The sequence below is a fragment of the Acinonyx jubatus genome, chromosome D1, assembly GCF_027475565.1.
Source record: "Acinonyx jubatus isolate Ajub_Pintada_27869175 chromosome D1, VMU_Ajub_asm_v1.0, whole genome shotgun sequence".
NCBI lineage: Eukaryota > Metazoa > Chordata > Mammalia > Carnivora > Felidae > Acinonyx > Acinonyx jubatus.
In genome coordinates, this window is record NC_069390.1 from 2,796,965 (window position 1) to 2,811,467 (window position 14,503).

General features: G+C 59.1%; 1 protein-coding gene across 11 annotated transcripts in view; it reads left to right on the plus strand.

Moving 5' to 3' along the window:
* The window catches only part of SHANK2 (SH3 and multiple ankyrin repeat domains 2), a 500,122-nt gene that overhangs the window by 86,012 nt on the left and 399,607 nt on the right, over nt 1-14,503 (plus strand). For all 11 annotated transcript variants that reach the window (XM_053202783.1, XM_053202784.1, XM_027045494.2 and 8 more), the window contains 3 exons: nt 6,376-6,579; nt 9,683-9,754; nt 11,759-11,867. In XM_053202783.1, coding sequence (XP_053058758.1) covers nt 6,376-6,579; nt 9,683-9,754; nt 11,759-11,867 — 385 coding nt within the window. The remainder of the gene's footprint in view (nt 1-6,375; nt 6,580-9,682; nt 9,755-11,758; nt 11,868-14,503) is intronic.

A 14,503-nucleotide genomic window follows, 5' to 3' on the forward strand; every position in this document is an offset into this window, starting at 1 on the left:
GATATTTACCATTCTTTCAAGCTTTGTCTACCCCCTTGCCGACCTTTGTAAGACCTCACACAACAACGATTACCATCATCCCCCTTGTACGGGACCCAGAGCAGATGTGGAGAACGGTTTACTCTTTTCCATGAAATTCTCTTTCTGTGTTATTGCAAGTCAAAACAAGAGATGTCCACTTGGGCATTGGTGGGCACATGACCCCAGAGCATAAGGGTTTTGATCCTTCATGGATTGTGTGAGTTTGTCGACACCTCAGACATGGCCCACCCAGGCCTGTGGTCCTTCGTGTGAGGCAGAGACTTGGCCATGGTCACAGTGTTATGTGCTGAGTTGTCCCCCCCCCCCCCCATCCCTCTGCAGAAGTTCTAACTCCTGGCATCTTTGAATGTGAGTATATTTGGAGGTGGGGTCTTTAAAGAGATGATTCATGTAAAATGAGGTCATAGGAGTGGGACCTAATCCAGTAGGAACCGTGTTTTAAAAAGGAGATCAGGACACAGACACACACAGCGGGACGACCCTGTGAGGACACAGGGGTAGGAGCCGTCCACACGCAAGGAGAGAGGCCTCGGGAGGACCTGGCCTTGCCCACGCCTGGGCCTTGGACACCAGCCTCCAGGACTGGGGGACAGTGAATGTGTATGATTTAAGCCCCCATCTGTGGCGTTTTGTCACGACAGCCCTAGGAACCTATACACCCAGCATACGTGGCAGACAGACTGGGTGTCTGCCTCTATCTGTGTCCAAGTCAGTGTTCTTCCCCTTGTGTCCTGGTATTCTCGGTTGTGAGCCTCACATCTTGCAGAACGGCTATGACTCATGCTGACCAAGCAGGAGAGTAGGCGCCTCTCACTCTCTTCATTTTAGACTTGAGTTTGGCCGTGAGCTTTACCAGTGGAAGGGTGGAGTTTCATACCGTTAACCACCCAGCCGACCACAGCTGTACTGCTTACAATTCTGCAAACACGGGTGCAAGTCTGCCTTCTCTGGATCTTTGCCATATCTTAACGAGATAATGTGTTCCCAGTGTCCTGGGTGTAGAGCGAGCCCATGGTTACAGCAGCTCCCAGCATCCATCCTCACTGTGGTCAAGACCAGACCCTACTCTGTGTCGGGCTATGTCACCCAGGAGCATTCCATTTCTGGAGGCTTGTGTTCAGTGTGGTTCGCTTCCATCAGTATATACGGAGCTTCAGGTGTGGATGAAATAGACACACAGCCTTGTTCCCATGGAGCAGCTCATAGTCTGGAGTAGGGAGGGACACTAATCAGCGGGGTGGGGGGGGCGTGCACAGGATTGAGGGGGGACATCTCAGAAGAAGATGTGGATGGTTTCCCTGTATTCGAATGCGCCTCTCTCCACTGAGTCAAGGCCTCTTGGGGCTCAGAAGACCTGATGCTGGCCCCAGGAAACCCTAGGGGTTTCTGGGACAGACCCCTGAACTGAGGCTGATGTCGGTCACCGAGTCCTGCTCTCCCTGTTAGATTTCACGGTTCTCTGCCCTGTCAGCCCCACCTCCCTTCCCAAGCTACCACGAATGCTCTGCTCATCAGGCCTGAGGGAGAAGCCGCTGTGATTTGGGTCTTGGGGATGTCATTACATCCTCGTGCAGTTTTTTGGTATCTTAAGCCACGCAGCCCAGCCCAGACACTCTGGGAGGTTTCCAGGTGGCTCTGGACGTCTCGGCATTTGGGGTGTTGCACCAGGAGATCAAAGAGTGACGGTTACTGAAATGTCATGAGGCAAAGTACATGCAGGATGGAGAGGCGGTGACCACAGGCTGGACAGGAGGGAGCAGCGGTCAGCCGAGTAGCTTGGGCTGTGGTCCGTGGGCAGTCAGATCAGCTCCCTGGGTTCTGTTTGGGACATTTGGTGGTCACCTCAACTTGGAGGACGCTACAGAGGGTGAGTCCTGGGCCCTGTTGGGAGAGTGAGTATGATTTCAGCTGGCAGGCAAGGCAGGGAAGGGACGGTCAGCTGGAGGTGCAGGTGCACAGGGCACATACACGGCCTGGCGTGCCAGGTAAACCCTCTCCTTCCATGCGTGGTGGGTGCTACCTACGTGCTCACACCCGGCTCCAGGAAAGCCCACCGTGCGGCCAGCTCAGAAGACACCAGACACATCCCGCTGCCTTTCCTCACTTACCCCTCCTCAACTCCCGTCCTTCCCCAGCAGCCCATCAGGCACAGCCCTGCTGCGAGGGCAGTCCTGGCGTGGGTAGTCCTGTCAATGAATGACAGCTGGGAGCCACGAACACCGCAATGAGAAAACCAGCCCTAGGCCATATTGGAGGCGGTGAGAGACTCCACTCTCAGACAGGATGGAGAAGCTGAACATAAGTGCTCAAATGAGCCCCCGTGGATGCCCCAAGGGAGGAGTAAGTAAGCTGTCTGGGAGGGCACGCACACCATGGACAGTGCCCGGGAACAAAAAGCCACGGGAGGGTTGGGGATGGGAATTTCAGGTCAAGGGCTCAGCACAGGATCAGCAGGGGACAAATCTGGGGGGAGTGATGAGTCTGGCAGACGGAGCACGAAGACGGTTTCTACCTCAAGTGACCTTTCCTCACCCCACTCTTACCACGTGATGCCTGATGAAGTGTTGAGAAGGATTGGTACCTTATTCCCGTCTCCCTATAGCCCTGGGAGATGGGTATGCTTCATAATCCGTCACAGGTATTCTCAGGGTGAGCGATTTGCCAGAGGACTCATACAGCACAGGGGGGATTGCCAAGATAGCCTGGGTGTCAGGAATCCTAGGGCCCAGCTACTGCCATTCAAGGGTGGCTTAGGGGAACGCCTTTATTCCTCTAGCTTCCGTCTTCTGCTTCCGTCTTCTGCATAAAGGGTCTTGTACCAGCCCTGGGAAGGGCATGGGTGGGAGGACACAAGATGACTGAGATGCGGGTCTTGCGCCTTAAGGAGCGCAGAGCCTGGAGATGACAGTGATGGCGGTGGTGATCATGTTGATGGTGACAATGACACCGTAGTGGTCAACATTTATTGAATCCTAATACGTAGGAACTGTGTAACCGCATTTCCCTTCACCACAACCACGAGTGAGCAGAATTATCATTATTATTGTTGTAGAGATAATTACATGTAATCACACACTCCTACGTAATGAAAACAATCTGTGCGACACGCTTACGTGTAACAAATATGATGATTACTGTTAACATGAAAACCATCATTATTATTCCCATTTCCCAGAAAACGAAGCTGAGTCTCAGATTCTCAAGTTCTAGGGCAAAGGACAACACGTAGGAGATTCTAAATCCTTTCTTTCAAAGGGAGAACGTCTAGCCTCTGAGGTCCCAACAGCTTTGCAACATAGAGCGACAAAGTGCTGGGACACTGGTGCTGGGGGAGACGGTAAAACACGGCTGCGAGGAAGCGTGTTCCCCTTCCACCTAACGGCCGGGCCTTGGGCCGCACGCACAAAAGAAAGCCCTCAGGGGGCCGCAAAGCCGTTCCGACGCAGATGATCGCCCAGTAGGAATCCCCTTCGGAAGTATGACTTGGAACCAGCTCCTCAGCCCAGCAGCGGCGGGACGGTTGCTCCGACAGGGCTTGAATACAAAGGCGCACGCTGGCCACGAGCCCAAGCACACCGTCCATTACGCACACGGCGAGTTAGACGCCAGAACACAAACGGGTAACTCGAGGGTCAACTCTCTGTTGCTGACAACGCGATCCAACAGCCCAGCCCAGCCCGAACTGACCGCCGCCCACACCCTCCCAAATCTCAGTGGTGGGACCACCTCCCATTCCGGGATCCCCGGAGATTCTCCTTGACTCCTCCCTGGCCTGTACCTTCTAGGTCCGCCGAGGTTAATCTACAGCCTTGAGTGCTCGAGTCCCTGTCTGTGCCCCCACCCCTGCCCTGCGGGGTTTAAACCGCAGACGTGTGTTGTCTCCGGGTCCTGGGGGCTGGAGGCTGGGATCTGGGGGCGGGGAGGGCTGGGTCGTCCCGAGGCTCAGAGGGAGAGTCTGGGCCAGGCCTCTGCCCCGGCTGCTGGTGGCGATGCCTGGCGCTCCTTGGCTTGGAATGCACCGCTTCCGTCTCTGCCTCCGTCTTTGCGTGGTGCGTGCACGTTTGTGCCTAAATTTCCCTGTTCAGAGGGACACAGTGGATTGCGGCCCGCCCTACTCTGTTACGACCTCATCTTAACTCGATTACCTCTGCCAAGACCCTATTTCCAAATAAATCGCACGCACAGATAAAAGGGGTCAGGACGTCAGCGTGCTTTGCGGGACACGTTCAACCCCTAACGGCCTGTATTATTTACATTCTGTCTGACCCTTACAAGCCCCTCCAGTTAGGTGGGTTCCGATTTTCACCCCGGGAACAGGGACTTCTGGGCCGGTGGGTTCGCCCAGGATCACAAAGGTAGTGTGACCAGTTGGGCTGTAAGCCCAGGCCTTCCTGACCGCCAAGCTCCTACTCCTTCTGGAAGTTTCTGAATTAGGTCTTCTTGCTGTTTCTTAGAGCAGGACGGTTCTTTGTTGTGCAGAACTGGCCCGCCCAGGGCATAGACTCTGCGGCCCCGGCTCCGCCCAGAGTGGCAGTGGGCGCTCTGTGATCACCTGCAAAGGCCCACGGGTTTCCTGGGAGCAGGTGCCAGCCTGTATTCCACTGGGTGCTCACCTGCTGGCCACAGTGCAGGGGCCCCAGGTCAGCCTGGGGTGCTGGCATTCAAGGGAACTTGGGTGTCTGTGTGGTTGGAACCAGAGGCCAATGGCGACTCCCGAAACAGGACTTGGCGTGTTTGTTATCTGCAGCCCCGCTCGGTCACGTCGGGCAGATCTAGTTTGTTGTGTCTCCAGATACTCCCGTCACCCAGCCAAGGCCGGCCGGGGCTGCGGCTGCAGTCATGAAGCATCACCGAAGTGAACAGCCCGCCCTCACCCAGCCTGGTAGCCCCAAGGGAGCTCCGAGGTCACCCTTGAATTCAGCCATTGACAGTGGGGAGGGACGGATGGGTGAATCGTGTGTAAGGGTCAGGTTTCCTGGCAGCGGGACCCTGGGCTGCCTGCTGAAGGTTCCTCATTGTTGAGTGGGGCAGGTTCTTCTTACCTGGTGGGGAGGTGCTTCCCGGAGGCTGAGGCACGGGACGATGCGGGGAGGGCCTCCGTGTCCTTGGGCACGCCCAACCCCCAGTAGAGAACCCGTCCCAGCCTCCTGTCCTTTTTGAGGGTTTTTTTTTTACAGTGACAAGGCCATCTCAAGCCCCGGCTGATGGCTGTTCAATAGAACATCATTTTAATTCAACAAAAATGAGAAGTCATGGGGTGCCTGGGTGGCTCAGTTGGTGAAGCATCCAACTCTTAATATCAGCTCAGGTCACGATCTCATGGTTTGTGGGATCGGGCCCCACCTTGGGCTCTGCACGGACAGTGCAGAGCCTACTTGGGATTCTCTCCTCTCTCTCTCTCTCCCCCTCTGCCCCTCCACTGCGTGTGCTCTCTCTCAAAAAAAAAAAAAAGAAAACATTAAAAAAGTGGAAAAACAAAGTCTTTAAAAAAACGAGATGTCGTGGTTAGAAGCAGATGTGATGCTGCGTTTGCTTTTCCTGGTTCGTTGGTGAATCTCCCAGAAGGTTATGCCCGGGAGCATAACCTTTGGGTACTTAGTGGCACGGTTGTACTTTTGCAAGGTGTGACTGATTTTGCAGGCCCCGTCTACACGCTTGAAGATTTAAAAAATTGCCACTCCTGGCAACCGATGGGATTTTTTAGGTCCGACTGTGTCCATCACGGCCTTCCTTTCTGGTTTGGGAGTGGCGGGGCTGGTCTGTCCACAGTCCGGCAGAGTGGCACGGCCGCTTGCCGTGGACCTTCCCACCAGAGAGGTTGCGAGCCGAGGCCTCCATCTGTGTCGGCGATGACGTGCGGCCGACGTACGAGGGAAATCGTGCTATGCTCTGCTTGAGCTGCGGCTCTCAAAGCGTGTTCCCTGTCACCTTCATGCTCGTGACCAGTGCAGGTTCGGGGCCCGGACGTGCTGCCTCAGACGCTCTGCTGGGTGGCCGGGGGGTCGACACGGTGTCCACAAGCGCTGGGGGTTTGAGAAGCCCCACGCAGGGGGGGAGCCGCCCGAGGCGGTCGGCGTCGTTGACCAGAAAACCAGGGCCGGTGCCAAGGGTCTGAGTCAAGGCCGCAGAAGCCAGTGGCTCAGTCCTTGCTTTTCTCCTCCGGTGTTGACACCGTGTCTCCATCCGGGCGACAAGAGGGTCTGATCTCTCGTCCTGAAGCGTGGGGGCGGGGGTCCACTGCTCAGAGAACTTCTGTGGAAACACCTCTGACATCTCTGGCCACGTGCCGGGTGGGATGTGCCACTGATCAGGTGTCTTTGTCCTTCTCTGCAGAAGTGCCTTCGGTTTGACCCGGACGCGACCGTGTGGGTCGCGAAGCAGCGGATTCTGTGTTCCTTGAACCAGAGCCTGAAGGACGTCCTCAACTACGGGCTGTTCCAGCCTGCCAGCAACGGGCGCGACGGGAAGTTCCTGGACGAGGAGCGGCTTCTGCGCGAGTACCCGCAGCCCGCGGGCAAGGGCATCCCCTCCCTGGAGGTACCGGCGTCTGCCTCGCGGCCTGGATGCGGGGTGGGGGGGAGGACCTTCGCGGGACTCCAGATCTGACTTCAACAGGGCAGTGACCCCCAAGTTCGAAGTTCGTGGCGAGGTTGGGGTTGCACCTGATTTGGCGGAGCTCAGACGGCCACGCCAGTTCTTCTCCGTTTGTTTTGAGAAATCTTGGGGTGAGCTAACCTTGGTGCGACTCAGGGTCATGTCGCGGGGGCCTGCGGGTCCTGGGGTGCGGAGTGGGGCCCGCTTCCGCCTCCCCGAGTCAGTCTTCTGTCCCTGGATGTGGGCTGGCCAGTGGCCATCCGGCTGTGATCAGAGGCAGGATTTCCTTCCTGCTTCTTGCCCAGGAATGACCAGTGGGCTCGGAGTTGCTGTCGGTCCGGGCTGCCTCGTGAAGGGTCAGTGCGCAACCTGGGCCACACGCAGTGTGCCACCGGCCCCTGCTGCTCGGACCCCCGGCTTTACGCGCGGTATTTCCACGTGACGTATTAAGGCACTTGTGCAAGTCGCTGGCAGGTGGTCATTTGTCCCGTTGCTGTTATCGAGTGATGAGGCTCATTTCAGCCTCCTCAAACAGTGGGGGGCTGCACGTGGGGAATTGTCACCAGCCCGTGAGCAAGCTGAGTGGGCTTTGCCATATTCTCAGCGACGAGATCACTCTGGAGTCAGAGAGGTCATGGACCGAGGCCGGACCGAATCTGCACATTTCTGGGCTTGATAGAGACTTTGAGGCTGAGGTTATTGGGACCCCCATTTGGATGGAACATGTGTCAGACCAGAGGGGTTCAGTGGAGGAAAAGATGGGGTGCCACTTGGCATCCTGTGGTTCACTGTTCTGACCTCAGTTTGCTTCTCCGTGAAATGGGTATCCATTGCCAAAAAAAAAAAAAAAAAAAATCCCGCGTCGGGGGCCTGTTAAGCACCAGACGCTTCCTAGGCGTGCTCGCCGTGCACAGGACTGTCAAGGTCGGGTGTGCCAGAGCTCACGCTTGAGTGGCAGGTGACAGACCGGGAACAGGAAACGGGCGATTCATTTTGGGGACTGATCATTTCCACATTGGGAGTAAAACCTGGCGAGAAGACCAGGACGTCCAGAACCCTCTTGATCAGAGGGTGACTCCGGCCGGTCCCCCACGCACCGAGAACCAAAGGAGAGGGAGTGGGGACACCCTGTAAGCTGGGCAGGGCAGTGCCGTGGACTCCAGAAGGGACACACTCGCCTTCCCTCCCACGTCCTGTGCAGGGACTTGTGTCAAGGGGCTGAGGGGGTGGTTTGTGGGGGGAGGGGGGGGCGCCTCTGTTCCCGCGTGTGCGTCACCCCACACGGGGCTCGGTTCGTTCCTGGTAGCTGTGTGGCCTGGGCCTGCCACCCAGCCTCTCTGGGCCTCGGGTTCCCGGCTTTGAAATCGAGGGGACGTTACTCCCGCCTTCCTGGGGGGCCGTGAGGCTCAAGGGAGGGTGTCCACGGGCTGCTGGCGGTCTCCTACAAACGGGGGAGGGACTGTACTTCCGCTTACTCGTCTCCTTGGGCCTCCGTCCCGCCAGGTGATCCGCTGGGCGGAGGGAGACGGGCCCGGCCTCCCACCGGTCGGGCGGCCATGGCCGTGAGCTCTTTGCCCCTGAGAATTTTGGTAGAATGTGGTTGGCTGCGTGTGAAGCACTGAGGAAAGAGCAGGGAAAGGGTTTGTGTTGGGAGCTGCGTCCCCGTCGCCACAGGCTAGACACGAGGGCGCCTCGGGAAGCACTCCTCTTCCTCTGAGCATTTCCCGTCCCTCCAGGGGACGTTCGCGGCCCCAGCGTCTTTTTACACCCCGAAGGAGTCCCGGTGACTCGGATTCCCTTAGAGGCGTCAGTCAGTGAGCCCCCACCTCTCCCGGCGTCACCCCTCGTGGCTCCCGAAACCTCGGAGGTCTGACGGGTACAGACCAGGTGTTCGAGGGGCTCACGCAGCATGCGGTCCTGCTCGAGTCTAGAACCGGGGGAAGAAGTCCTAAACCAGGTCTGGGGCCCCTGCTGCCGGTCCAGCCCGGGGAGACGGACGCCTGCGGCCCGCGGCCAGCACCCGTGGTCCCGGAACTTTCCACCAAACTTCCTGGCTTCACCATGGGCTTGTTTTGACACTTGACAGAAAGCCCGGTTTCAGTCCGTGCGACAGGAATTTTGTCAGTTCGGACCCTGTATGTGCAGTTAGAGTCGGTGCCAGGATGGGCCCCCCCGCCCCCGCTGCCCCACACCGTCCTTCCTCCCCCACCCCCACCCGTGCTCGTGTAAACCCCCGGGCTGTGGCGGAACCCAGGGAGGCGTGGGGCGCATCTGGCCAGAGCCGGTCCGGGCCAGGACGCCCACGCACCGTCCTCGGGTGTCCCCACCGACAGATCGGGAACCGGAGTCTGAGACGGGACAGCGCCCGCCCCGGGCTGACGGGACATCGGTGGGGCTGGAACCAAACAGGTGTCCTGACCGGGGGTCTTCCCGCAAGCTGCTGGTGCCCTCCCCAACCTTCAGTAGCACCTCTGGGACGTTTTACCTCCAAGGGGCCTCCGGGCGCGGCCTGAGGCAGAGGTGCTGGGGTTCAAGGCCGACTGGCACCCGCACGTTGTTCTTGGGCACCTCCGACGTTGGAGGAAAACGTGTGGTTTCCAGTTTGGGGGCAGGGGGGTGCACGTTTGCAGGGAGTGCCCGGGCCAGGCCTGAGGCACGGGGGACGCTGGCTTCGCCGGGCCGGGCTTCTCACGCACGTTGGTGAGGGAGGACGTCAAAGAAACATCCTGATTTGTCCACGGGGCCACACGCACGGCCATGAGGACCCCGATCACCACTAATGCAGAGGAGCGCCTGCGTGGCTTCTCTGCGGGAGGCTACGCCTCCTTCGTCCCTTTGGGTGGCTCTCCTTTCCGTGGCTTTTCAGCCCCGCGGCTGCGGATCCCTGCAGGTGTCATTCTTGTGATGTCAGGGGTCTGTGGGACGACTGTGCTTAGTTTCCCCGGGAGAGTTAGCGGTGGGGCCCCTGCCTTCTGCGAGGCGGCCTTTGAACACCATGTGACGTACTCACGTGTTTTCTTTCTTCCTGTCTCTGTTTCTGTGCCAGTTTCGATACAAGAAGCGGGTGTATAAGCAATCCAACCTGGACGAGAAACAGTTGGCCAAGCTGCACACAAAGGTAGGCGGGGACGGCTGCCGTTTCCACACCCGGCCTCGTGTCTCTTACGTGACATCGCCGTCTCCACAGATCAGGGGGCCACGAGGTTTCCTCGGAGGCGGGACCCCGCCGCAGGGTGGGTCCGGACTTGTGCCCTCGGGGGCAAGGTGCATGCACCTGCGTGTCCTCCGCTGGCGTGGCCCCCGTGGGCCTGACCAAACCACACAAATGAACGCGCCTTCCTGGTGCCCGGGAGGGCGTCCGCCCGCCAGAGCCCCTGGACGTGGCTCTCCTCTCCTCCTGTGTGACGAAAGCATGCTGGTGGCAAACTTGTGCATCGACTGGCATCGGAGGGGACGCTGCTGTGGGCACGTCCCCCCGGGTGTTTCTGGGAGGAGGGGTAGCCATTCTCTCTGAGCCACCACTGGCGACAGGGAGGACAGCACTGAGCACAGAGTCAGCGAAAGAGCTGTTCGCACAAACCGCCCGGAGGTGAGGCCTGCACGTGGCCGGCAGGGTTGAGACGGAGAGCCACGGGCTGCGGTCCGTGAGGGCTGGCTTGCTGGCGGGGCTCCTGCCCTTGGTCGGGGACGCCGTGCGTGTCCAGGGGCTGCTGGGGCTGGAGCGCGTGGCCGCATCTGCCTTAGTGCTGGGAAGGATGTGTGATTTCTGAGGATGCCCGAGGATGTGAGCCCAGGGAGGGCCAGCATCAGGAAGCCGCCTGGACCCTGCCCCTCGCCTGTCCCGGTGCCGTCCAGGTGAGCTCGCGGAGGGCGTTCTCAGCCAGCGGCTTCCCCTGGCTTTTGTTCTGTCCCCGATTTGTGCCGCGGTAGACGCGTGGATTTTACCGTGCTCAGCGGTTACGGTACGCCGTTATTTCTTTCTGTGCTCAAGTTGCCAGATGTGGCCGGCTCTCTGCCCTCTGGCATGTCCCCACTGTCCTCTGAGTGCTGACAACTTTGTGGCCCAACTAATGTTCCTGGCCCGCGTGCACATTCCTTGCCCAGCCTTGGAATCTGCCGGGGTGGCCGTGTTTAGACCCCAAGGTCTGGAGGAAGCTTCTGGCTGTTCTGATTACTTTCTGAAGTGTAGATAAGAACGTGCTTTCGGATTAATAAGAACGTTGGTTAGTAAATAGCAGTGAAAGCATTAAGTGACACCCAGTGTCCCTTGTGTCGCTGGGCATCTGTTAATTCTGGCCCTGGAATGTACAGAAAACATTCGGGTGGAGAACCAGCCTGTGTCGGCGGGCCGGAGGTCCCGGAGCCCTCGCTGCTGTCCCTGCGGTGTGTGGGGGGAGCCCTGTGCAGGAGGCTGCAGAATCGGGCCAGCGGCAAGGGTTGGCGTCTTCGGGTGGAGGCAGACGGGATACCGTGGTCATCGTCAGGTAGCCCGGGGGCCGTCTGCTCCCTGTTGCAGACGGGGCCGGGCAAAGCTGGGGAGACATCCCTCCCCGCCAGGGCTGACCCACGGATCATTCTGACCTCCCGAAAAGTGAATTTTTCTCCTCACCTTGAATCGCTCTGTGCCCAGGCGTCCCTGTTTCCATCCACGTAGTCACGGGGTCCACCCAAAAGTGGATTAGCCCAGCAGGAGGCTGCCCTGTCCGCTCTCCGTCGCAGCTGCTGCTTTCGAGACTAGAGAACACGAACAGCAGTCCCTGGGCCTCACGTCCCGGAGGTGGAGTCTGACGGCCTGGGTGGACCCGGGAAACTAGTTTTTCAAAGGGGCCCAGCTGGTTTGTCCTTTCAAAAGCAAAGGAAAGTCCTGTGGCTCTTGGTGACAGTGAAAGGCTGAAAGGCGAGAGATTTCTGAAACCCGCATCCAGGGCGGCCTGGTTGCACCTGCCGCGTGCTTGGCTTCCAGACGCCCAGCCGCTGCCTGGTGGGTCCACAGCGCCCGGCGGGGGGCAGGGGCAGGGGCGGGGGGCGGCTCCCTCTCCACGGCGGAAGCCAGGGCACACCCTGTAAGGAACCTTCCCGGCGACCCGTTAAGACATTTCTGTCTTTTCGTTTTTCTCTTTAGACCAATCTGAAAAAGTTCACGGACCACATTCAGCACCGCTCGGTGGAAAAGATCACTAAGATGCTGGAACGCGGCTTGGATCCGAATTTCCATGACCCGGACACTGGAGGCAGGTCCTGGGTGGGGGGGACGTCAGTACGCCTCGCTGGAGCGCAGGTTGAGTCCGAAGAGGTGCTTCTGTTGGCACCCTGCACACGCGTGTGCAACACTGACACGTCCCTTGGTTCTTGAAAGGGCTTTGTCACTCCTGCGTGAGTCGCGGGCAAGGGGGGCTGAGCCGGGCAGCCGGCCCGGCACCCGGCACGCGGTCGGCGCTCATCCACAGCTGCCGAACGAGTGAACGGATGAAGGAGGGAACGGATGGCAAGGTGTACGAGCTGTCGTGCACCCCCCATGGGACACGCACCGACACGCGCACGTCTTCCTAACCTCCTTCCGCGTGTGGGCCGCTGGTCGTTCTCGGGTCAGAATGACAGGGGTCCCTGACCTCGGCCCCCGTGACGTCTTCTTTTTTAAACACTGCCTCTTCTTTAATCTCATCCCCCTCCCCGGTCTTACCGAGACGTAGTTGACCTGTAATGTCGTGTTGGCTTCGGGCTGCCGCGTAACCACCCGATACATGTACGTGCACCTTGGGAACTGAGCCCATAAGCCTGGTTAACATCCCTTCAGCGACTCGCACATGTGCCCTACGGTGACGTTAGCTCTCGTCCCCGGGCCGCACCGACGTCCCCAGGTCTCACCCGTCTTGTGACTGGAGGTTGGTGTCTTTGACCACCCACAGCCGCCATCTTCTCTCTTTAGGGAGTCGGCGTTTTTAGGTTCGGCGCGTTGGCTCACACGGCATCTGTCTGCCTGGCTGAGGTTGCGCCGGGCCCTCCGGGTCCATCCGTGTTGTCAGGAGGGTGGGGCTTCCTTCCTTTTTATGGTGGGACCCTGCTCCACGGTGGGGCTGGACACTTGTTTGTGGGGGGAGGCGTCTGTGTTGTGGGGCGTTCACAGCACCGCTGGCCGCCACCCCAGGCACCAGTGGCACCCGCAGGTGTGACGACCAGACTGTCTGCAGGCATTGCCCGAGGTCCCCTGGGGCGGAGCGCAGTCACCCGGGGGAGGGTGTCCCCTGCCGGGAGGCACGCCAAGCTGGGATGGCCGGGAGGACTCAGGTAGGCTCCGTGGCAGCTGGAGTGTTTGTCCCTGCAGGTTGGTCACCTCGGGCGGGAGAGCGCTCCTCCTGGACTCAGCCGGTAGGGCCCCCGCTTCCCCTCCTCTGGGGACCGGCCAGCCCTCTGTCCGGGCCACCGTCACTTAAATGTGTCCCACCACTCTGGGCCGTTACTGGGCCCACAGCAGATGCGTATGTCAGCTCAAGAATGGAGCCTTCTCGTCATCTCTAGGGGCTCCTCTGACCCCCTCGAGCTGGGACAGGACCCCCACCTCGTGCCCGTCCAGCCGAACGTGTCCCCCCCCCCCCAGCTCAAGCTGCTGTGCCGTGATCACCGTTGACTTGTGTGTCTCCTAAATTTAACTTCTGACCACAGCTTCAGTGCCCGAGACGCCAGGAGATGGGACACGTGGAGGGGGACACAGAGGGCACACAGAGGGGACACAAGGACACACATGGAGGGGGCAGAAGGCACATATGAGGGGACACAGAGCGCATGCATAGAGGGGACAGAAGGATGCACACGGGACACAGAGCACACGTGGAGGGGACACAGAGCACGCATGAGGGGACACGGAAGGCACACTTGAGGGGACACACAGGGCACACATGGAGAGGACGTGTGTCTGTGTTGTCTGTGGTTCCCTCCTTGGGTCAGCCTTTGGCCTGGGCGTCCGCCAGCCTGGCCTCTTCCGTGGCAGTTTCCAGATGATTCCACGGGGCGGGGCCGGCGGTAGGGGGAGGCCGAGGGTCTGCTCTGGGCTGCCCTTCTTCCCGCACGACCCCCTCGCCCGGAAACAGCAGTCGGCAGTACGCTTCTTCCAAGGCAGACCCTCACCCGGCCTCCAGAGCCACACAGCTCAGAGCCCGGGTTGTCTCCAGACGCCTGTGCCCTTTCCCGTGCCCTGCCTGGAGCTGGATGCCGCGGCCCGTAGGGGCCCATGTCTTCCTCTCGGGTGCCCCGTCTCTGCTCCGGCCGCTGCTTCGTGCCATTGAGCAGTGTGGGTTTGGATTTGTTTTCTCGTCTGGACAGAGAAACTGGAGACTTGTCTTCAATTGTTCTCCCAGGGTGGCAGCCAGACGTGAATTGTCTGGGTCAGGATTTCTTTTCTTTTTAAAAATTTTTTTTTAATGCTTATTTATTTTTGAGAGAGACAGAGGCAGAGCGTGAGCAGGGGAGGGGCAGGGAGAGAGGGAGACACAGAGTCCGAAGCAGGATCCAGACTCCGAGCTGTCAGCACAGAGCCCGACGTGGGGCTCGAACCCACGAACCGCGAGATCATGACCCGAGCCGAAGTTGGACACTTAACTGACTGAGCCACCCAGGCGCCCCCTGGGTCAGGATTTCTCCTGGTGGTAGTTACTATTCTTCTGTTAAGCGGAATCTTCCCTGGTTTCTCTTCACCCGCTTTTTTTTGGTTTTAAAATCAGCCGACGTTATTTGTTAATGGTTTACGGAAAAGTTAGTGGATAAAGTGGGGGTTCTGTGGTCCGGTAACCACCAGCTTCCCGCGTTGGCGTGGCTGATGGTCACACCCCACGAGCCGGCTATTACTAATTAGAGTCCGCGGGCTACCCTGGGG